Below are 25,380 nucleotides of genomic sequence, written 5' to 3' on the forward strand. Positions count from 1 at the left end.
TCTGGGTAGTGGCCCTTCCCTTAATTCATAGTATTATACATGTTTGCAAGGATATGTGCTTTGCATTATGGGAGATACTGAGACAAGGAGTGATGAGAGCTTGGTCCACCTTCACTATGAGTTGCCTCAGTCCTGAAGATACTCCAGGCACAAACTTTGTTTGCTTACACTTGGATAAAGGATTAAACTAAATTTATTATGGTGTTACTGAAATGATAAAATCAGATAAGATTTTTCTAAATAATAATTATAAGATGTAAATTCGGGCAACAATGATCAGAGATAGAAAGGAGTGGCCATTGTAATCAACATTAACAACAATGATAATTTCTTGAATGACAGGCAGTGTCAAGCGAAGTGATGTGGGAAAGCAAAAATGAGGAACTAGGCATTGAGAATTGTCTGTGCATATAATCCAACATTAGGCTCTATTCTACGAAGAAAAATGTTGAGAAATTTTTTCAAGTCATTAGAAAAGGCAGGTGATATAAATTAAAATGAAGCATCGTTAGTACACTTCTTTGTGAAAATTGCACTTATTCTTTTAGGATGGGGGTAAACCACTATACCCTCTATGAAAGCTGCTCACCTTTGATTCGTTTTAAAACTTTCTTATACATTTGTGAAAAGAGTGTATAAGCAAGTTTTAAAACTAATCAAAGATGAGCAGCTTTCAAAGGTGAGCTGTAGACTTAGATACACAAACATCATTGAATAAAACATTAAATTTTGAAAACAAGAAGCAAACCTTGGATATTCAGTGGTAAACCCTGAAGTAAACATTGACTGATTCAGCCAAGAGCATGTAGTGAGGTTGTTCAAGGAAAAGCAGAAAACATATCAAAAGTTCCTGTATTCTCTAAGAGCACAAGCTGGCAAGTATGCCAACTTGTGCTCTTAGAGAATACAGAGAAAAATGTAAGAAAGCACAACACTGTGTAAAACTAGCTAAAGTCAAAAAGTCATGGGAAGACTTTAGTAAGAGCAAAGAAAATAAATACCGGGAAGGCAGCAAAATATTCTGGAGGCTATTTAAAAAAAGCTTAGAAATAGAAGTATTGTAAAAGGAATCAGAGATGATAAAGTTGAGAGGAAAACTGAAGATAAAGCTATCCTAGATGTCTGGAGTAATTACTTTGAAAGACAATTGCAGATGATTGGAGCAGAGCTTTAATAGTGCCAATCTATACAAACAGAAATAAAACTGAATGTGAGAATTACAGAGTACTTCCCTGCTGAGTGTTCCTGTAAGATTTATGTAAGTATACTTGAGAAGCAGCTAAGAAAATTTGTTGAAGGGAAGCTTGATAAAGAACAAGCTGGATTAAAGTCAAATAGTAATAGTTGTCAGGATTAGAAAGTTTATTTTTCACTTGGTCAGAGTATAATAAATTTAGTTTAATCCTTTATCCAAGTGTGAGCAAACAAAGTTTGCGCCTGAAAGTATCTTCAGGACTGGGGTAAGGTGATACAACACCAGGGCAACTCGTTGCAAAGGTGGAGCAAGCTACCAACACTCCTGTCTCAGTATCTCCTATAATGCAAAACACATCTCCTTGTGGATATGTCTAATGTTATGCATTAAGGGAAGGGCCACTACCCAGACTAGTTTCGACCTTTATTGAGGTCTCTTCAGTGGGAGCCAGGCCCAAGCTGAGATACCAGGCAGAAGCATTCGCAGGTCATCTCTACCTATAGGACCTACAGGGTGTTCGGGATAAATTTGACATATTTATAATTAATTATATTTTTCCGTAAGTTACATGTATTAACACACACTTCTCTTCATTTAAAAGTTTGGACCCTTCTTCATTCATATACAAGATGTCAGAAAGGATGGATAGCTGGAACCCACCTGAATCATGGAAGAGAATAACTTGTATCATGATGATTCGTGCCCGCCATCAAAATAAGGATATTACGACTGCTGCCCAATGCTCCCTGAATACAGTAAAAACAATCAGGCATGAACTAGAGACTTGCAATGGTGACTACGAGGATGTAGCAAGAAGAAAGATCCCTAGCAGACGATCTGATTGCGTTCGTACAGCAGAATTCCTCGCAAATCTGCAGGAACAGGTGTTGAAGAACCCTGGCATTGGAATTTGGGCTTTGTTCGTGGAGTTGCTAACTGTAGTCAAGCCCTGGATAACAAGGGTAGGCCGTATGTATGGCAGCAGGATTCGGCCCCTTGCCACACCTCTGGGAAAAGTCAAAAATGGTTGTCTGAAAATTTCTACGACTTCACCAGTCCAAATGTTTGGCCTCCAAACTCCCCAGACCTTAACCCCATGGATTATTTTGTATGGGGCGCAGTTGAAAAAGACACCAATCGCACTTCCAGTAATACAAAAGCCCAGTTAATGGATAAAATTAAAACAGTTTTTGCGGCCCTTCCCAGGGAGACTGTAGCATCAGCTTGTTCGAGGTTCCGAAGCAGAATTGAAGCTGTGATCGATGCTAATGGTGGTTATTTTGAGTAAATCTTGTTGATAGTATTGTAATTAACTCTGCCTGTAATGTTTTTTTTGTCAATTCATTAAATTTAATAGATACAAAGAAGATTTTCTTTTTCCTTACGAAACTGTCAAATTTATCCCGAACACCCTGTATATGACCTGCGAATGCTTCTGCCTGGTATCTCAGCTTGGGCCTGGCTCCCACTGAAGAGACCTCAATAAAGGTTGACTAGTCTGGGTAGTGGCCCTTCCCTTAATGCATAACATTAGACATATCCGCAAGGAGATGTGTTTTGCATTATAGGAGATACTGAGACAGGAGCGTTGGTATCTTGCTCCACCTTTGCAACGAGTTGCCCTGGTGTTGTATCACCTTACCCCAGTCCTGAAGATACTTTCAGGTGCAAACTTTGTTTGCTCACACTTGGATAAAGGATTAAACTAAATTTATTATGTCAGGATTAATTTTCACTTTAAGGCAAATAGTTGAGAAATCATCGGAATAGTGGTTCTTTTTACATTTGGAAATGCTTAATAAATTCACTATGTTTAGCAGAACTGAATTACGCAAAAAACTATAAAATGCGATCTACTAACAATGATTAATTATGCTCGTATGTCTCTTGTCTTTTTAAAAAATTTTTTAACTGATTTTAAGGTCATTATTGAATTCTTGTGTTGTGGTATTTAATGTTAATGTAACCATTATCGTCCTGAAGAAGCCAGTTGCCCTGGTGTTGTATCACCTTACCCCAGTCCTGAAGATACTTTCAGGTGCAAACTTTGTTTGCTCACACTTGGATAAAGGATTAAACTAAATTTATTATGTCAGGATTAATTTTCACTTTAAGGCAAATAGTTGAGAAATCATCGGAATATAAGGATTTGTATTTAAGTTTTGTTGTTCTGGAAAATGCACATGACAAGGTGCCAAGAGGAAAGCTCTTCTAAACTCTACAGTTATATGGGGTAAATGAGACATTATATCAAACTATATATAGTCTCTATTTAAGGTTCAAGTCAGTTAGAATTGAAGAAAGTACAGGATGATGGTGTGAAGGATGATCATGTATGCAACAAGAGTGTACGTTATCTCCACTGTTATTAGTTATCTATATGGATCAAATTATGAAGGAAAGTGATATTAAATCTGATGATGCTGATCTAACTCTTTACTTTATGCAGATGATGTTGCACTTTTAAATAAATCCAGTACGAGTCTGCAAGATTCCCTGACTAAACTGAATAACTGTTGTAATATATTTGGTATGACAATCAGCAATAAAAAGACAAAGACAATGAAAACTGCAGACTGGTAGAAACATTGAAAACAACTGTATCCTGAATAGTAAATGTATAGACCCTAAGTAAAACATTTCAGCCATTTAAGCACAAAGATGGTAACCTCAAAAAATACACTAATGCACAACAAATTTGTCAAAAAAAAAAAAAAAAAAAAAAAATGCTAATTCCTAATGACACAAAAAGCAAACTCCAATTAGTAATTTAACGTGCATACATTATTTTCGAAATTTGTAGCAAAATTATTTTTATATTATTTTTCTGCATGGACAATGCAATCTTTTCTTTTCTTCCACATGGTGGCATGTTGACACTACTTCCAGTCACATTCGTAATGTACTGCCCACTGGGTCACCTGGATTTGCTGACATTGCAACTACTGAAGAGTAAACTATTGTAATATGGTCATATCATTTTTAACTGCAGTCATTCCATGACTGACTGTTCATCTGAATTTTTAGTCCACAGAAATCACCATCTAATTCCTGACATGTATCCCCCCCCCTCCTTTCCCAAAGGATGTACAGGATACTATAATGGTTGGTTAAGTTTTACTGGTGCAAGGGCAGCAAAGGTAATACTGCACCATAGCAAAAGTTACAGAAATACACAAGGTTTAATAAATAGTCATAAAGGGATAAATTAGTAAATAATGTGTATATACAAAATAAGTTAAGCAATGCAGTATCCACAAAATAGAATTCATAACCAAATGTGTTTGTATAAATTACTTCTTTGCAAAAATGTCATGCAATTCACCTGAGTCAGATAACATCTGCCGGAGTGTATAAGGCTCAGCCAGATAAGCAAAAATTTCATTCCTCTTTTGTGTGAGGTGCTGGCACTCCACCAGAATATGAAAAATGGTACGATATGTGGCATTTTTCACACATAACGGGTCATCAGGCCTCAGTAAATAAAAATGTATAAGATGATTGTGGGTGTGAGCCTCTGTAGCTCAGCTGGTATATAGATGAGCCCTTTGGTTGGAAACATCCAGGTTCAAATCCCATCTATGACATTAGGACCCTTTATCAGATCTTTTCAATCGAAGAACAAGTTAGTCACAATCAAATATGGAGGTAGGGCATTTTCCCTCCCTGCAAACTTGTTTTTTTTGTCCCTCAAAACAGGAAACTGACTCCATGAATTCACACACATCTACAGCCATAAAATATTGGGCATTATGGAATGCAGCAGAGAAGTGATGTGCCAACTGCATTAAATCATCGCAATGCCTAATAAGGGGACTCTACCAGCCTAAGGGATGGATCAGTTGAAGATGAGTGTGACAAATGCAGTCTAGCAAGAGCAACTTCTTTCTTTCCTGTTTCTACATCGACAAGACTGCCAATGCTTAACATCATGCTATCTGTTGGTCAGTGATTTCTGCCATAATGACCATCACTGGACAAAGTTTTGATCTTATAAAGTATCTGCACATGGTACTGTTAAATAGTATGTCAAAAAAGTATGAGGTGATCTAACATCTGCAGTCTCATTTCCCTTAATTCCAATGTGGCTGGGAATTCAGCACCACCAAACATCAAAATTAACACACCAACTGGCCATGACATCTACAAATGTCCAGCTAAATCTAGATACGATTCTGTAACACCTATTGAATAATATGGATAAGAAGTACAATTTGGTCTCTGTATTTCATCCACAGAGCTGGTAAGGAGGTTAAGGGCTATTATGAATGTTATGAATAAGGGCTGTGAATGCTGTTATGCATTCATTGTGTATAACATTTGAAACATCTCACAAAGCACTGAATGTAGATTATACACAGGAGAGCAGTTAACCTGTAAAGAACTCAGAGAATCTGTATAAATTAAACTTTTGACAGCAGTTCTCTTTTATATGCACAAGTGCAAGCTAAATGGTATGCAACTCTGCTGTATTTATACAGAAGAGTTGCACACCATTCAGATTGCAATTACTGAAATCTAGTGTGATCAGGTTTGTGACAGTAAAATTAGAAAACACAGCAGAACAGCATCTCTGATCTTATACCATCGTTATAAATACGCAAGAAATCAGAAGCGGACTGCTCTATGTGCATTAAACAATTGAAAGTAGACAGATGATGGTGTATGACTTTTGTAGCTGATAAAGTAAGAGGTTACAGGAGGGAGTGAAAACCTGCCATGGAGGAATGCTGTTATGATTGGTGCAGGTAATGATGTCAACATTCATACCAGTGGCTTCCACAATATCTAACGCCCTACCAAAAGGACGTATACGATATTGAGCCTCCCAACATAAATAAAAGAGACCAGGATACTCGAACTTGGCTTCTGTTGCTACTGGGAAAACAGTTTGTCCCATCCGGACAAATTCAGGATCTGGGCAAGAAGTGTATTTTCAAAAGAAAATAGACATTTTCCTGTTGAAAACCTGAACCTATTACTAAGAGCACAGAGAAACATGATCAATTGCTTTCTGAAGTTGTCTTTCAATAACTTGCACGTTATGTAAATTGCAAAGACATCAACATATAGAGCATTGTCTATGGTGGGAAGGAAGTAGCTGTTCAGTGATTGAGTTAACTTTGATAGCAAAAAGTGTCACACATTAGATAGAGCCTTGGAGAACACCTTTTCTTGATGACATGGCTGAGATAGTGTATTTCCCACTCTGACTTGGAAAGTTCACCTGAACAGAAAGTTTTTAATAAATACAGGAAGGTGTCCCTGAGAGCTAGGTTACAGAGGTCTTTCAATTATGCCATATCTCCAGGCTGTGTCATAAGCTTTTTCAATGTCAAAAGAAAACTAAAACCAGATGTTCTTGTGCTTTAGGAATGCATCTCTTATACAAGTTTCTAAATAAACCAAATGGTCCAAACTCTAATATCTATAAAAGCCACATTGTGTATTAAAAAGACAGTTTCTTTCTAAATACCAGCAGTCTGGCATCAACCATTTTCTCTAACATAGCAACAGATCAATAATTGTTTGCTTGTGTTAGATCCTTTGTTGGTTTTGGGACAGCAATGACAAGCGACTTTTGCCAAGAATCCAAAAACTCTTCTTCTGTAAAGAAGAAGAGTTTTTGCAAGAGTTTTATATCATTTTATATTGATGTCACCAGGACCTACTACACTGGAGTTAAAAAAAAAGCTGTTTTTAGTTGGTGTTAAATTTTGTTAGCAGTTCTCTTTTTTATGCACAAGGGCAAGCTGAACAGCTATAGTTTCCATAGTATTAAATAAATAAATAATAATAATAACTAATTTTATCCCAATCCTCAACCTTCTCTTCAGAGATTTTAGCAATGATACATCATTCCACATGTCCAAAGCATTTATTTAAAAAAAAAAAAAAAAAAAAAACAGAATCTTAAAGAAATATCTCTGTGCACAGTTTTCAAGCCATACTGAAAGTTTGCTACCCTTCATATGTTCCATTAAAGATCATCTCCCTCCTCTTTCTGTGACTGGAGTATATAAAATGCCTTGTTCCTGCAAGTTGGCCTACTATGGACAGACAGGAAGATCAGTGAACATTCCCTTGGAAGAATTGAAAGAAATATTATGGTCGATCAGGCCTTGTGGATCATGCTTTAGATACAGTTCATAGAATCAACCGGAAAAGACCACCATACTCATCGCAGTAAATTTAGACGAGAAAGACTATTTTTGGAATCTGCTGCTGCTTTCTTAAACTAACCTAATTTAAATGATAGATAAAACTTCCCAAAATATGGGAAACACTAATACTTCAGGATCCTAGGCATCACCACCTGATTAGGACTCTAGTCTTTCATTCACGAGTTTCACTTAGTTTTGTGTTGCCATTGTGTGAGTGGTGTGTGTGTGTGTATTACAATGCTCACTGTAATCCCTGACGATGTCTCAGTGACTGAGATGAAATATTGGAAGCACGAAATACATTTTTAATCCTTTCTTAGTGCTGTTTCATCCCATTAAGCCTAATACTCTTTTAGTTCCTCCTAAACAAACAGCTGATTGTGGCCCAGCTGTTTGTTTAGGAGGCTGCTCCTAATTTAAGTAGCCAAACAGTGGGGGTCTGTATCTACCTTTTCATTTTCCAGATTTTATCCCATAAAATTTTTGCACTGGTTGTTTGAGTAATCGATGAGGTAAAATGGATCCAAGACCGCTGACTTTGCCACATGTGACAGAGTGCCATACTGTGATGAGCCTCTGGATTCCATGGATGTGTCATGTAATAATAATAATAATAATGTGGTTTGGCCTGAGCTCGTATAAAAGCTATTGTTTGAGGCGATAGGGAATCAACAAAATATACCAAATGCTCTGTCTTGTTATTTTTGGCTGATTGACACTCAGGGTTCCACCAAGGCTTTGGATGGTGGGAATCGAGATGTTTTTGGAATTGAGGCTGTTGTTGCCTGGACAAGGCAATACAACTTCTTACATACTTTATTGCTTCACTGACTATATCAGGATTCAATTTGTCAAAATGGTAAAAGGCATTATTCCAGTCAGCATGGTCCATTTTCCACAGGGAGATCTGTGTAGCCAAAATGGTGCCATTGTTCCTGCAAAGATATTGTGCAAGGAACAGAAAAATGATTGCTTCCATATGTGTTCCTTTCGACATGCATTGTGAGCAGTGGCAAGGGAGCAGATTATAAGATCTACAACAGAATATGAGTGAGTAGGAATATAGAAGAAGGTACTGAGTCTATTATTCAAAAGGGATTATTATTATTGTAGATCTTATAATCTCAATGATATGACCTCAATGATATGACCTCATTCATCTGTGTTGGCACTAATCCACAGTGTTGTGTCCATGAAAGTCACTCATAAGAAGTATGAGTTATCAAACTCCATTTCATTCATCTAATAACCCAGTTGTAAATGAATCAAACATACTATAATAAGAAATCCTGCAAATAAATGAATTGCCAATGCTTCCAGAGAAGCCTTAAGCTGGATGTGATGGAATATGATTCCTGCAGACAGAAAAAGGAAGTCTTATGTTTCTGCAGCAAAAATTAATATCAATATTCTGGCAAAACCCATAGTTCCACTATAAAAATTTTCCTATAGTTTTGGCTTTGTAAACTTGTCTGATTTCAGGAAGATTAAGTGTTTACCTTTATTAGGTTTATATTATCAACTGATTTATTTCAGGAAGTATGGATGGCTAGTTTCCATCTATTCCTCTAAAAAAAAATTAAATAAAAACATCTGATGTTGATGTGTCAGGATTAGATGATAAGTTTAATTCACTTTCAGTGGATTTTGAAATACCTATTGTTTTTTGGGGTGGAGAGAGAGAGGGGGGGGATGTCTGATGGTTTATCTTGAAGTGATATCACCACCATGAATTTTTGACAAGTGGATTCTCATCGAATGGGAATTTGGGATTGTTTCTGGAGACCATGTCATGTGATTGATGCACTCAACAGCAAAACACTAATGATCATAAATTTCAGGTATGCTGGAATAGACATACCAGTTTGAGTTGCTGTTAACATTTCTTTAGCTACCCCCCTTCTCAGCATAAAACCTCAGGACAGGTGTGGTGGTAGTAACTAACTTCTTTTTTGCATCCTGTATATTTTGTTCTGTTTTAATTTTTTTTAAATTTGTTTTTCATCTTTCTACTTCTGACATGAATGAGAGAAAGCTAGATGATCTCCCTAACAGTTGACATATTTAGCTTTCTTTACATAGCAAGATTTATTATCATACTCTTTATTACAACATTGGACATATGCTGCAGAAACATAAACAGTTTATTTTGAAACCTAACAAAATGTTAAGTTTAACAATCTTCTAAGGCATTACCATTACTGAAAGCATCAATCCACCTAGAACTTGGGATCTCAGGGTACCCTCACCCCGCATATATAATGTTTTGCCAATCTTTGCTGTCATATTGTTAAATCTGCTCACTCACAATTAACCCATTCTTTCCTATGTCCTCTACACTTAATTTCATCATGATTCCACCCTGATCAGCATGAAACAACTTTATAAACTGATCACTGAATACTTCAACAATGTCTTCTGCAGCAGTTACCATTCTACCATTTTCATTCATTAACATCATCTTACCATAATTCTTTCTTTGATGTTTACATGGTGATCAGAATACATTATGAAAATTATGGATACAACTACCATGCTAGAGTAAAACTTTAGTTTAATATAAACCAAAACATATGCTCGAAGTTTGACCTTCACATTAACCCTCTCATGCATCATGTCAACTGTGGTGGACAGCTACTATTGGTTTACTTCACAGCTCCATGAGACATGTTTTGTAACCTCTGATGCATGCAGTCTACTCTAGTGGATTTCCTCTGCATAGTGGTGTTACCCAGTGGCTAAGAATGTGACTTCCACAGTCGTAAATTGCTTTTAATTTGTACTGTGTAGCCAAGATGGCAGACTTGATAAATTTAGTTTAATCCTTTATCCAAGTGTGAGCAAACAAAGTTTGCACCTGAAAGTATCTTCAGGACGGGGGATAAGGTGGTACAACACTGGGCAACTCGTAGCAAAGGTGGAGTAAGCTAACATCACTCCTATCTCAGTATCTCCCATAATGCAAAACACATCTCCTTGCAGATATGTATAATGTTAGGCATAGGGAAGGGCCACTACCCAGACTAGTTTCGACCTTTATTGAGGTCTCTGAGGCACCCACTGAAGAGACCTCAATAAAGGTCGAAACTAGTCTGGATAGTGGCCCGTTCCATTATGCATAACATTATACATATCCGCAAGGAGATGTGTTTTGCATTATGGGAGATACTGAGATAGGAGTGATGTTAGCTTGCTCCACCTTTGCAACGAGTTGCCCAGTGTTGTACCACCTTATCCCCAGTCCTGAAGATACTTTCAGGTGCAAATTTTGTTTGCTCACACTTGGATAAGGGATTAAACTAAATTTATTATAGTCTAACCAAGTGAAAAATAAACTTTCAATAAATGGCAGACTTGAAGATAGCAGGTGCACATGGCAGTGCAATTTCCACAAGATTATTTTTGTAATTTTTTTCATTGAAGCTTTAGAATTACGTTGACATCATACAATATATACCTGTCCACTGTAGTGGACTGCATGCATGTTGGGTAATAAAAGACCAAGCCAAGTGTTTACACCCTAGTGCTGCTCACTGGACCAAATGCAGTTGAATTTTATAGAAATGACTTTTGCTAATGAAAGATAATGTAGAAGTGGACATTGTGTAAGGTATATCATACACATTCTGATAATAATAATAATAACAATGAAATTACAATGTCCACTTCTACGTTATCTTTCATTTCAATATTTCAAGACCACGGAATGTTATCATTGCAGAAACAAGCTCCAGCTCAGAGGAGGAAATTAATTAGAGTGTGAATGAACTGGTTGATAATCCTCCTATTGTGCCTCGTACGGTAGCACCATGTGCTCGGAAGAAAACAAAAAAGACAAAGTACAGATGGACCAATACAGAAAATTCTTTTGCAGAATCTATTCCACCTTTCAGCACCAAAAATACACTGAATGTTCAAGGGAATAGTCCTATCGACTACTTTCTTTCATTGGTGTCCAAAGAACTTTTAGAACACATTGTGTATGAAACAAATTTGTATGCTATACAGAATGGGAAAGAGAATTTGTGTTTTACAGTAGAAGAGTTAAAAACTTTTCTGGGAACGAATTTGGTGATGTCGTACATCAAATACCCCAGAATTAGTTCATATTGGTTGTCAGATGATGGACTGAGGATGAATCTGATCACAAATGCAATGCCAGTGAATTGATTATGAGATTTCTGCATTTCACTGACAACACAGCCCTAGACCCCAACAACACAGACAGACTTTTCAAGATCAGACCCATACTTGATCACTTACAAAATTCATTTTTGAGAGCAGTTGACCCGGAAAAACATCAGTCAATTGATGAATAGATAATCCCGTTCAAAGGTCGAAGTACGATAAAGCAATATGTGCCAAAGAAGCCTAAACCGTGGGGACTCCAAGTGTGAGTTCGTGCTGGTAGCTCTGGTTATGTTTATCGGTTTGAAGTGTACCAAGGAGTGAGTGGTGGAAGAGAGAATATTAGTGAATTTGGTGTGTGTTCCAATGTTGTTCTTCGTCTCTGTGATGATATTCGTCATAAAGGCCACCAGGTGTTCTTCAATAATTTATTTACAAGCATTCCCATGCTTGAAGAACTCAAAAATCATGGCATTTATGGTACTGGAACCTGTCGGGGCCAAGAGATCAGAGGGGCTCAATCACAACTACCAACGGAGAAAGAATTAAAAACAGAAAGCCATGGCTCATTCATATCAGTTACAAATGAGAACAATGTAACAATTATGCAGTGGATAGATAATTCTTGTATCCATATTGCATCAAGATATGCCGGACATCATCCCCAAGACCTAGCTGAATGGTGGAGCAAGAAGGAAAAAAAAGAAAATCAATATAACCAGCCCATTTGCTGTAACACACTATAACCACTCATATGGGGAATGCACACCCGATGGATCAGTGCATAGCACTCTATCCACACCGGCATCGCAATAAGCGATCGTACCTCAGAGTGTTTTTTCATTTCATCGATGTTGCAGTTGCGAACTCCTAGTCTTTACACAGGAGAGCTGGAAGCAATTTACCTCTTCTGAGTTTCAAGACTTCAATTGCAAGAGCACTAATAAATGTCAGCACACATGACCAGACAGGAGCCAAAAGAGGATGACCGAGCTCAACCCCCTCCTAGTCTGAAAAGACGTACAGTCACCAAAGCTCCACCGGAAGTAAGATTCCATGAAGGTAATCATTGGCCAAAGCTGACAGATATCAAGAATGAAAATAGATGGCACGATACACACTGCAAAAGGAAAACGAAGTACATTTGCATAAAGTGTAACGAACCACTGTGACTGGACTACTTTGCCAGCTTCCATTCGGGAAAAATGAATGTCTGCAAGCCTAAATGCATATAGTCCACTACAGTGGAAGTGGACATGACTGAAAATTGGATTGAATGTATGAAAAAAATTAAAATAAAATTTAGTATTTTCTGATATCCTAAAAATACTTAAAATATTTTTTTACTCACCATTTCGGAAATTCATGCATGAGAGGGTTAAGGTCATCTTCTGAAGTATATGTATATAAACAAAGAAACAAGCTGCACTACAATCTACATGGCATGCTAAAGTTATGATCAACCGTTAAAACTATTTGCCTGACCTCTGGTGCTAAAAAAAAAAAAAAAACTCGCTACATCAAAGCTAAAGTCCTGTTATTATTATCTGTTAATTTAATTTCATACAGAAAATAATAGATAAATAAATAAACAGACAACTGGTATGGATAGTGGCAAATAAAAACTGAAAAATTACTTAGAATCCTAAAGTTAGTGTTTGCTGGCAACTAAGTGAATAATTTATGGGTGCAATAGATGCAATAAACTCCAGGTTGTGCCAATGGGGGAAGAGGATCCTAAGAGGTATTGAATATGTTTTTCAATATTAAAGGCAGTTTAAAAATGGCATTAAGATTATAATGATGTAAGATTCTATTGATTTTTTTCTGATAACCCTTTAATGTAATGGAGTGTTATGGTTTTACTGTAATCTATATTACTTTTTGATGAAGTGAAGAATTTTATTAATAGTATTTCTGTTATATCCATTATTCATAAATGTATTTTAATAACTTTTAATTCTTGTTTAAGAGCTTGCTCATTAGAGCAAATTGTTATAGCTCTGTTTTTGAGGGTGTCGATGACTGAAGGGCGGTGATGAGTTTGCATGTATATATTGGCCAGTGTGTGTAGGCTTATGGTAAACAGCGAAGAATAGACTGCCTGAGGAAAGACGTGTGACTTTCCAAATGCTCTCTTTTCATTCCAACCTATACTGCAATAATTAAAATTGCCCATAATAATTACCCTTCCTTAGTTCACCAATCCAAGTTGCTTATGCATTTCTTCATCAACACCCTCCCCATTCCCTGCCTATAGCAACATACCAGTGCCACTATTTCCCTCTTTTATGCCCATCTTATGTGGATATAATTCCCCTGCTAACATCAGCAGCACTTCCTCCCTTCTTGTCCTTTCTATCTTCGTGAATATCCTTCTATTTCCATTCCTATTGGGATATCATCTTCATTCAACAAGGTGTTTCACTTATTCCATTGATTTTGGGGGAAATAAACTCAATCAGTGAAACCATTTCATCTCACTATTTCTAAACAAACACAGCCATACTGTCTTGTTGCAGCAATTATTTTTTGAAGGAGTCCTAGCCATACAATATTAATTTAAGGAGTGGCCAAAAAAAAAAAGTTTTTCTCTGATGGAGAAAAATTTTAATTGTTAAGCCTTGTCTCAAAGGTTTAACAATGTCTTGATGATAAAAATATCCAAAGGAAAGTAGATGAAATTGCTGGAGTGAACATTATAAATTTTGATATTAGATTTCGCATACTTTTTCTTTATAATGTGATATACATATGATGATGATAGTACTCTTGTTTACCTTTGATTTTCCATCAAATAATCATGTATCTCTTGATTCTAATAGTCGATTAACATCCTACATATAGGCTATATAAATGCCCCATGTGCACCATATAACTGTAGGATTTTGAACAGCTACTAGCACCTTAAATGCTTTTTCCAAAAAAAACTTGAATACGCCTTTTACAAAACTGAAATACGGTGAATTAAATATCTAGGTAAATATAAATCAAATAATGGGGGGAGGGGGCATCAGGTTGGGAAATAGGTCAGAACCTGACCCAATTAACAACCTTTTATCTTTAAGCAACCCCAAATAAGTAAGTCCTTAAATGCAATTCTACACTGATAAAATTATCAATTTTGTTTTTTCAATTTCAAATCACTATTGAAAACTAATATCCTTATAGCAGATGATAAGAAATTTAAACCAGTAATATTATTATTGTTATTATTACTCAGGCTTCCATGGAGTCAAGAGACTCATCTTGAAAGGTCCTTCCAATTAAACACAAAGTCTATCATACCACTCTTTGAACTCACTGACCGTTCCTACTCCAACCACTCTATCAGGCAATGCATTCCACGGTTCCACAATCCTCCATGAAAAGAAACCACTCTTCAACCTATTGCTCACAGCTATCCACTCCTATCCTTATATCTCTTCAATAATCTTTTTTCACCTGCAGTTCCTATTTGATATTGTTTGTCATCCACTATACACTAAATTGTGTCCGCTTCTTCACTCATGGAATACAGCTTACTATTGCTGCTAACAAATATTCCTTCACAATTCCTGGCCTTTCAATTCCACCCTCCATGGAACTGTCCAAGTTGATATTTAAAAGTTCATGTTGGAGGCTAAATGGATTGTATACAGCACTCAGAAAGGATTAAAACAGAATTTACATTTTGTCTCAGTCACTGAGACATCGCCAGGGATTACAAAAAAAAACTAATGTAATATATACACAAATGCCACACAATATTAAGCCAACCATGTAGGTAAGTCCTATCTAGGTGGAGTGCCTTCTATGGGCAGTTGTAGGTGGCCTGTAATGTAAGATGGGATTTCTGATGATTAGTGTTTCCCAAATCTTAGGAAGCTTAATGCAACCGTATTTATTTAGATTTGATCGATTTCTGAAAGCTGCTGGGGATTCTAAAAATAGTCTCTCATTTTTGAATTTACTGTGGTGGAGCATGGTGGTTTTTTCCAAGAGATCTTGTATCAAAAATATTTTTAATGTTTTGCTCATTAGACTAATAAGATGGAAGTTGCCACAGGAATTCGCTTTGGGAATTCCTGTGGCAACTTCCGTATTAGATCTGAGCCAATTAAATTTGAACTAGTATTAGATTTGAGCCAATCGGATGGAAATTCATCCCTTTCATATATTTTATTAAATAGTTTTAAGAAGCTTGATGTTATCTGGTTCTATTAATTTTAGAAATTCTCTTTGCACACCATCTGGTCCACTGGCATTTCCCGTTTTACTTAATCTTATAGCATTCTCTATTTCACATTTCATAATTGCCGGTCCTTGAATGTTATCTTTTATATTTATAGGCTTTTGTCTAGTGTCATTGAAAAGTTCTGTTACATATTTTATCTGTGCTTGATTCTCTTCTTCTAGAACTATTTTTCCACTATTTCAATTAAGGGGATATTAAATCCCACATTGTTTTAAAACCGAATAAGAAACTCGAAGATTGGAATCAGAGAGTTTCATGCCGAATATAGTAAACTATAAAAATATCGGCGAATACTAGCGTGAGTAGTATTTTACCTGATATTGTACTACGACTATTTGCATTAGCTAACGCTAGTATTCGCCGATATTTTTATAGTTTACTATATTCGGCATGAAACTCTCTGATTCCAATCTTTGAGTTTCTTATTCGGTTTTAAAACAATGTGGGATTTAATATCCCCTTAATTGAAATAGTGTTTATATTGCCGAAATAAAGCCTCTTGGCTCTTTATATTTAAGCAACTTAATGGGTGCACCTTTTGGACAACTCGTATAGCAAAGTACATAAGTTCTTTTCGCTATACCCTTTGTTATTAATTTGGTCTAGCTACTCACTGATGAAGCCTCAAAAAAGGCTGAAACCGGTCTGGGTAGTGACCTCCTACCATAATATAATAACAGCATACATTTCCTAGGAAGTGTGTTTTTACATTATGGAAAATACCCAAGAATAGCAATCACAACTTTACTCACCTTTGCAACGAGTTGCCCGGTATTGTACTATGTACTAGGACTACTTGCATTAGCTCATGCTAGTATTCGCTGATATTTTTATAGTTTACTATGAAACTCTCTGATTCCAATCTCCGAGTTTCTTATTCGGTTTTAAAGCGATGTGGGATTTAATATCCCCTTAATTGAAATAGTGTTTGTATCACCGAAATGAAGCCTGTTGGCTATTTTTCCACTTTCGTCTCTTAGAGACACTTTGCTTTTTTCTGAGTTTTCCAGTAATTTCGTTGATTTTATTATACAGAAATTATAATAAAATCAAGCAGTATAATAAATTTTATTATACTGCTTCAGAAGAAAAATGAAATTATCATGTTTCTTCTGAAGCAGTTCAATCTCAGTACATAAATTCTTCATCCAGTTTTCCTTGGCTTCTTTTATTTTTTTTCTTGATGTTATGTGTTTCCGTATATCTGGCTAGGTCTTTGTTTTTGTGCATCCTTCTTGTATCAATAAGAGAAAGAATCTCATTTGTCTTCCATTCCTGTTGTTTTACATTATTCACATAACCTACTTCAATACTTGTTATGATGACATTCTTGATGCCATCGTAACATGATGAAGCTATTCCAAAGAGATTCCACTCTTTTATTTTCTTCTATGTTAATCTGTTGTAATCGCAGATTAAGCTGTGTCTTGGCACTTTTATTTATCTTCGGGTCTTTTAGTTTTTCTACATCAATTTTCTTTTTCTTTTGTGATTTTTAGCTGATTTTAATCTAAGATGTATTTCTGCAACTATGGGATTGTGGTCTGATGAGATATCTGCTCCAGGATAAATCTTTGCACTCTTTTACTACTGTGGAATCTTTAATCAGTATGTAATCAATTTGATTTCTGACAATGCTATGTCGGTTATCTTAAGGCAATTTCCAAGTGTACAGTCTTCTAGGTGAAAGTTTAAACCAGGTATTTGCTATTGTTAGATCTTCTTCCCGACAGAACTGGACAAGGCGATCTCTATCATTTCTGGTGCCTAAGCCATGTTCTCCAACAATTTCTCCATCACCCCCCTCTGCCCACTTTTGCATTGAAGTCACTCATCATTATGTTTATATCATGTTTCTTTGTTAGGTTTTTAATGTTTTAGGTGTTCATAAAACACTCTTGGAAAACGTTTTTCCTTCTGAACATCTTAGATCTCTTTTCCTTTGCCATTAATTCTGGTTATTTTTCTTGGAAGAACAAAATCTACAAGCAGATAGAAGGAACTGCCATGGGTTCCTCCCCCCTCTTGCCAATTTTTATATGGAACTTCCTAGACACCTTAGTTACATGCCTTCTTAATGGTACACTTTCCTTTACTGTATACAGAAAACCTACACATACAGGCAGATATGTTCACAAACTCTCCCACCACCACCCTGCTCGACAATATGGCATTATTGAAACTCTAACCAAGAGAGCCCACAATCTTTGTTCTGGTGGAACCACCCTTGCAACTGAGCTCGACCACATACACAACATCTTCCTCTCCAATGGTTACAGCAATCATAGTATTAAAAAAATAATCAGTTCCTCCTCCATCTCTTCAGAAAGTTTAGAAATGCCATCACCATACCTACATCTGTAGCACAGCAGAAAAAATAGCCAAGATTTTAAATAAGTACACCCTACACACACAGCATTTAAGCTTCACTTCAAACTTGCTACCCTTCTCCGTTCAACAAAAGATCAGCTCCCTCCTCTCTCAGCGCCTGAAGTTTATAAATATTGAAGTGAAGCAACTCTAAGTGAAATGCAATTCGGCTTTCGGAACGGTTTTTTCGTAGTAGAGAGGCCCTTTTCTGTGCCCAAATATTGATACAAAAATGCATAGAAAAACAGAAATCTGTCTTTATGTGTTTCATAGATTTTGAAAAAGCATTCGACAAAGTTAGACACACTAACTTAATAGAAGTCCTTCAACAAATAGGGCAAGACGAACAAGACATAAGACTAATAAGATATCTGTATTGGAATCAGTCAGCTACCATTCAATTAGACAACATTACCACCAGTGATATTAACATCAAAAGAGGAGTGAGACAAGGATGCGTGCTCTCACCACTTTTGTTCAACATATACGTAGAATGTCTAGGGGGGAATCACAATAAATGGAAAAATTGTTAACCTACGATATGCAAATGACATCGTGCTAATTACAGATAACATTATGGATCTCCAAAAACTCATTGACAGAGTATACATAGAAAAACAAAGAATGGGAATAAATATAAACATCAACAAGACAAAATACATGGTCATCAGCAAACATCCAAATGACACTCAATGGGAAAAATATCAATCAAGTGTCAAGATATAAATATCTTGGTTGATGGCTTAATGAAAGGAAAGGTGGGATCCTGAAATAGATATAAGGACAAGGATTGAAGTTGCACGGCAGTCCTTCATGAAAATGAGAATATTATTCTGCAATAAAGACCTGAACATGGAAGTCAGATGCCGAATGCTGAAATGCTATGTGTGGTCTATTCTGCTCTATGGAGTTGAAACATGGAAATTGAAGGTAACAACCATCAAGAATATTGAAGCCTTTGAGATGTGGCTATACAGAAGAATGCTAAAGATATCATGGACAGAAAAAATTACCAATGAAGATGTCTTAAAATCCATTGGCAAAGCTAAAGATCTTGTACAAATAATCAAGAAACGAAAAACATCATATCTTGGCCACATCATGAAAAACAGCAAATACCAACTTCTACAAACTATTTTGGTAGGAAAAATTAGAATTGATGGCAAAGGAACTAGAGGAAGAAAAAGAATATCATGGTTTGACAACATCAAGACGTGGACAGAAAAGAGCAGTGCACAACTGCTCCGATTAATGCAAGAACGCAGTTTGTTCGCCAAGATGGTCGCTGACCTTCAATAGAAGATAGCACTATAAGAAGATAGATATCTAGAAGGGATACCAAAAATTTTTAGTTTTAGATATCCCTTCTAGATATTATAATCTAGAAGGGATATATTATAATTCCACATATGTTCTTTTTTCTTTGCTACTTCTGCATGTCTATTCATCTTCCAAGTTAAACCCACATGGTCACTCTCTCTCCAACTGACTGGAGGAAGAAATAGCATCAGAAGAGCTTATAATAACTGAGATGACATGACCAAATCCAAGACCTGCATCCCTCTCTCTCTCTCTCTCCTCTAACCCTTTCTCTGTGTTCCCCTACTTACCTGCTATCCTGGCATCACTCTATCCCTGGTTCCAGCACTCTCTCACATTCTTCTCATTTCCTCTCTGGCTGTTTTCATTCTCTCCTCTTGCATTCACCTACTCTCATCTTATTCCAGAGATATTCCACTTCCTCTGTCAACTCATCTCTCTCTCTCTCTCTCTCTCTCTCTCTCTCTGCAAGTTAGTTACTCTTACTTGCCATTCATCCTCCCAATCAAGACCATCTCCGAAATCTTCACAATGATTCAAGTCCTCCCCACTTATTTTTTCATATTTCACTCATTATTCTCACCTATCACATTACTCATCTCTCGAGATTCTCCCACTCCTGACACATAGGTCAGTTATAACATCTAACTCGCTGAATTCCTCTCCATTACCTACATTTTATGCACATATGCATTCCCCCCTTCTCTCGCCCGCCACATATCCAACTGCCAGGACGCATACATGCCACAAAATCCTGTATTGTGTTATGCAAAATAGAATCCTTGAAGACACGTTATTTGTAATTGGAGCTATGTAATTGAGCACTACATTAATGTGGTTGCCGCCATCATTAATGTAGTGCTGAGGAACTACAACTAAACACTAGATACTAAATACTACTACAACTGAATGCTAAATAAACTAAAGTATAAACTATAACTATACTAAAATGACAAAAACTTATCTTCTCTTGCACCGCAGATGCGTACGACTCTGACCTTGCCTTCTTGGTAACCCAAAAATAACACAACATAACAAATAAACTCCAAGTCCAGTATTTTATTATTATTAAGTGATGCCACCAGGGAGTCCAAAGACTCAGCATGGGAGAGCATCTACTCTACCTCCACCAACTAAGACAAACCACAATTACACCAACCACGACTACTAGTATTTTCACAGACAATCACAAACATCCATGCCCATGGCAGGATTCAAACTCCCAGCCTTTTGGCTGGAGAGTGGATATGTTAACCACATGGCCAAACAGGCCAGGTAGTTATTGAATGCCATAAACCTTTTTTTCCCATACCAGTCACAAAGTGCTGTTTACATATATATTTTTTTAAATATCCAATACAAAATATATTTAATTTTTACATTAAATAAACAGCAGAAAGCATACAAACCTGAAATACTAAAGGATCTGTGCTGACTTGATGGTGACTGTAGCAGGCCAATGGTAACCTTTCAATGATAGCCTAGGAACTATTACCACTCCAAATAAACTACTGAAAAACAAACTACTAAATTCAAAACAGTTACCAATGGCTTGCTGCAGTTCCATATTACATTACATAAGCCAACTTATTAAGTCAGTAAAGATGCTTAGCATTTCATATTTGTAGATGTTGTTTATTTTAATTATTTTTTTGAAGATCTTAAAATCTGCTTCAAGCATACTTATTACATGGTTAGGATGGATAAAACTGCACTCTTAGTGAAAATGTTAGGAAGTTTACTTAGTAATTATTATTATACAAACAGTTCCTGGAGTCAAGATTCCGAGGGGGGCAATAGTAAGATGAATTCTAACAAAGATAACCTCTATCATAGTTCATCTTAAACTGGTTCAGAGCTTGTGTACCCACCATCCTCATTCAGCAAAACATTAAAACACTCCATGCAAAAAGTCTCATTATCTTATGTATCATACCTTTATACAATTTCCAGTAAGCCCCTCTTCATATCAGCCTCTGTCTAGTTACCAGACTATGCAAACTACTTTCACTCAGTCTGTTTTTCAGTCAGTATTCCACAAACCCAGTACTGCTTTTGTAATCTGCCCCTAAAATTTTTTTCATACCAAACTGGTGTGTAGTAATCGAGATGTGATATGATGAAAGTGGAATGACCACACCTTCATCTCTATTTGTCAATTTTTTTTTTTAATATAATGGTATTTCTTTCTGTTTTTATCACTTTTGTAATACATTCTTTGAACATGAATTCTCTATCTACCAATACCCCTCCATCTCCTGCAATGCCTATAAATATGATACACATCATTACATTTCTGAGTTTCAAAGGGCAAAACCTTATATTTACTGGTGTTAAATTGGCATTTCTACTTGCCTGCACACACAGCAAATATATTCAAATTGCTCTGAAGTACCACATCACTCTAATAATTTTATCCAACTTTGCTTCATCTGCAAACAGCTGAATATCGTTAAACAAATTAAATAACAGTGGTCATAGGACAGAACCCTGTGGGACTCCAATGGTGATTGGAGTCCCACAGGGACGAAGGTTATCCTCAATGACTCTTCTCTTCAAAGATACAGCACCTCTATACACAATTGTTTGATATCCATTAAAAAAGTTGCTTATGTAACTCCATTTGCTATAACTCACACGTACTCATTTATTATGTCAAATGCCTTTGCAAAATCCAGAAATATCACTGTATATGAATCAACCCTATCCAGAATTGTAGTCACCTTATTATAAAATGCCAGCAGCTTTGGGGAACAAGACCTCCCTTTAACAAATCAAGTTGACCTCTATGCAAAATCTTTTCCTTATCTGCCCAAGCCTGTATTCTAATCCTAACCAATCTCTCTAAAACCTTAACCACCTAGAAATGAAAACAGGTCTGCAATTTGAAACATCTCTTTTGCTTTCAGCTTTATACAATGAACAATCTAGCCATCTTTCCACTCATTAAGGATCATTCAGACCTAAGACTCTATAGTCAATGGAAATATCAATTCCTCAGCATATTCTTTCATAACATATGGTAAAAATCCAATCCACAGTCCAATAGCCTTATTCACATAAAGATGACAAACAATTAGACTTCCACCTCATTCAGCTTCGAGGAACTGAGTTGAAGCATTGATTCCTCAACTTCCTGCTTCCATGGAACAGCATCATTACCACCAATATGAAAAACCTTAGCAAAATGATCACCTTCCTTGGTTATTCTTATTCTCGATCCAATTGCTATCCTCCCATAATCGTTCTTTCTCTTGCTAGCTGCATAACTGAAAAACTCCCTAGGATTTATTCCTACCCTATTTCACCAGTCTCCTCTCATAATCTAATTTTTCCCTTCTTGTTATACTTGTAATCTAAGCACAAGAAAAAAGAATGACATGTAACTGTTCACTTCTTCCAAGTTTATATTTTTTTTCCCATAATCCCTTAATTTCCATAATCTTTTCAACTTCTGTAATTCCTGCTTAATTTCCTTATTCATCCATTTAACCCTATTCTCTTAACACTTTTTTGATTTAGTCCGTTATTGCCACCATTACATACCTCTTAACTATTGGCCACACCATATTAATTTCTATTCCTTTGAGTTTCTTTTCCCATAGAATTTATTCAAGCTAGTGCCTTCCATAATCACGTGCTATAAGTCCCGTCATCGTTGAATAATCATCTCAACATAAACTAAAATGTTATCTGTCTCCCTAAGAAAGCAAATATTGTTCAGCAATAATACCGACTCCCAACTTCTCAGCTACATTCAATAATTCTGAGACATGAAATAGAGATGATACTTCACACTTAATCCTTTATGTAAACCTTTACGATTAACAGGCTGATTGCACAGTACTGTGGCCGCAAGTGAATCTCAAAGTAAAAAGAAAACTGTTTAATTGACAAAGCGTTTCATGCAATCTATGTGAATACTAAAAACTAATCCAAGTAATCAAAAACCAAACATTCAACAAACCCTTCAATGTAACTTCTGTCTTCTAAATAATCATTTAATGATTTAACTGCAGATTCCGTTTTGAGATCGCCAAAACGCATTATTACACTTAAATTTTATTTTTTTACACAACACTATATTCTAACACGTTGGTTCCACGCGACCCGTGAGGGGGAAAAAAGGAAGATGAGAAGAACGACTGCTACACCACCAAGCAGAAATATAAAATAAAGAAATGAAAATAAATGAAACAAGTAAAAATTGGATTCCTTTCCAAACAGACATCAAATTACATAAATCAAGTGGATATTAAATCCAGCATTATTTCAAAGTTTCGTATGAAATTTTAGTAAAGACATTAAACTGTATAGTAATGCGGAAATCTACTGCGATGAGTCCGGAAAATCTCTGGAGGGTGTCGTAATATTCTTATTTTAAGACATAGACTAAATATCTCTTTTTAGACCTCCTAAGGGCTATATTTTCATTCTTTTCTATATCTCTTTTTCCTTTAGGTTCATACTGTATTTCACCACTTCATTTTTGCCTTATTCCATTCGTTATACGTGTTCTTTCCAATTCTTTTGGTGTTCTTTTATTTTATAATTTATTGAGTGTATTTGTAATTCCTTCCTTCCTTATTTTATCATTTTGTACTTCGTTCACCTGTAATAATCATAATGTAATAATAATAACAAATATCCTAAGACCTATAGGGAGTCAAGAACTCATCGAGGGAGACAATAAACACCCAATCTGTGAATGAATTTACTTAAATTCATTCACACTAAATGCACTCACTACCCCCTAAAGGCAAACTATTCCACTCATTCACTGCTATCTGGGAGAAAACTCTAGCTTTTACCAATTTCTTGATTGCAAATAAATTTAAATTCCATGGATGCACTGTGTTCTCTGTCCACCCTCCATATAATGACAAATTTCATCAGACGCTATCCTATAACACCCATTCAAAAGTTTACAGGCTTCTATCATATCACCCCCTCTTTCCTCTGTTAACCAGTCTGCAATTCACACACTCGCAATCTATCCTCATAATCTAAATTCCATAATTCGTATATAATCTTTGTACTCTTCTTTGCACCCTTTCCACAGCTTCTTTATCCCCTTGGAACCCGGGAAACCAAATCTGCATACAATAATCCAGGTATGGTCTTATCAAAGCCTTATAAAGAGGCAAAATGACATCTTTATCCTTACATATCAAGGTACGCTTCGACATCGCAATTGTCCTCTGAGTTTATTTGCAACTTTTTCTATGTGATTTTTGAACCTCAAATTCCTATCCACCGATACGCCAAGATCCTTTGACTCCTCAGTTTCTTGTGGCATAACCCAACTAATATAATATAATATGCCGCTGGAACTCAAATCATGCCAAAGTGCATAACTTTACACTTACTAACATTCAACTGATAGTCATTTCCATTTGCCCAAATTTCCAACCTATTCAAATCGTTTATTATTATTATTATTATTATTATTATTATTATTATTATTATTATTATTATTATTATCTCCGTTTTCACGAATCAATCCCATCTTATCTTAATCATTCTTTCTTCTACTGGCCACATATCGAAAAAACTCTTTAAGATTTTTTGGACGCTTTAGCTAACTGCTGCTCATACTGCATTTTTGCTACCCTTATCAAGCTAGTCACCTTCCTCGCCTGCTCTTTGTACTTCTCATGCAACTGGTTTTTATAAATATAAATACTCTTTTTGTTACTTAAATATAAAGAGCTAATATAAAGAGCTAATAAGCTTCATTTCGGCAATGTAAACAATATTTAAATTAAGGGGATATTAAATCCCACATTGTTTTAAAACCGAATAAGAAACTCAAAGATTGGAATCAGACAGTTTCATGCCGAATATAGTAAACTATACTAGGGTCAATTGCATTAGCTCACGCCAGTGGTCGCCGATACTTTATAGTTTACTATATTCGGCATGAAACTCTCTGATTCCAATCTTTGAGTTTCTTATTCGGTTTT

At 36.1% G+C, this 25,380-nt stretch overlaps 1 protein-coding gene across 2 annotated transcripts in view; it reads right to left on the minus strand.

Annotated features, from left to right (window-relative positions):
• Positions 1–23,543, minus strand: part of eEF1beta (elongation factor 1-beta) — a 150,902-nt gene extending 127,359 nt beyond the window's left edge. The window contains exons 1-2 of one of the 2 annotated variants that reach the window (XM_090402289.1): positions 23,382–23,519; positions 12,839–12,980 (exon numbers count right to left, since the gene is read on the minus strand). In XM_090402289.1, coding sequence (XP_090258415.1) covers positions 12,839–12,858 — 20 coding nt within the window. In that variant the 5' untranslated portion in view covers positions 12,859–12,980; positions 23,382–23,519. Of the gene's footprint in view, positions 1–12,838; positions 12,981–23,381 lie in introns of both variants that reach the window. The other variant, XM_090402288.1, reaches the window with a different exon arrangement.
• Between the last annotated feature and the right edge of the window lie 1,837 nt (positions 23,544–25,380).

Source organism: Typopeltis vanoorti, chromosome 13 (assembly GCF_054136105.1).
Source record: "Typopeltis vanoorti isolate ZY-2024b chromosome 13, IOZ_Tvanoo_1.0, whole genome shotgun sequence".
Classification (NCBI taxonomy): domain Eukaryota; kingdom Metazoa; phylum Arthropoda; class Arachnida; order Uropygi; family Thelyphonidae; genus Typopeltis; species Typopeltis vanoorti.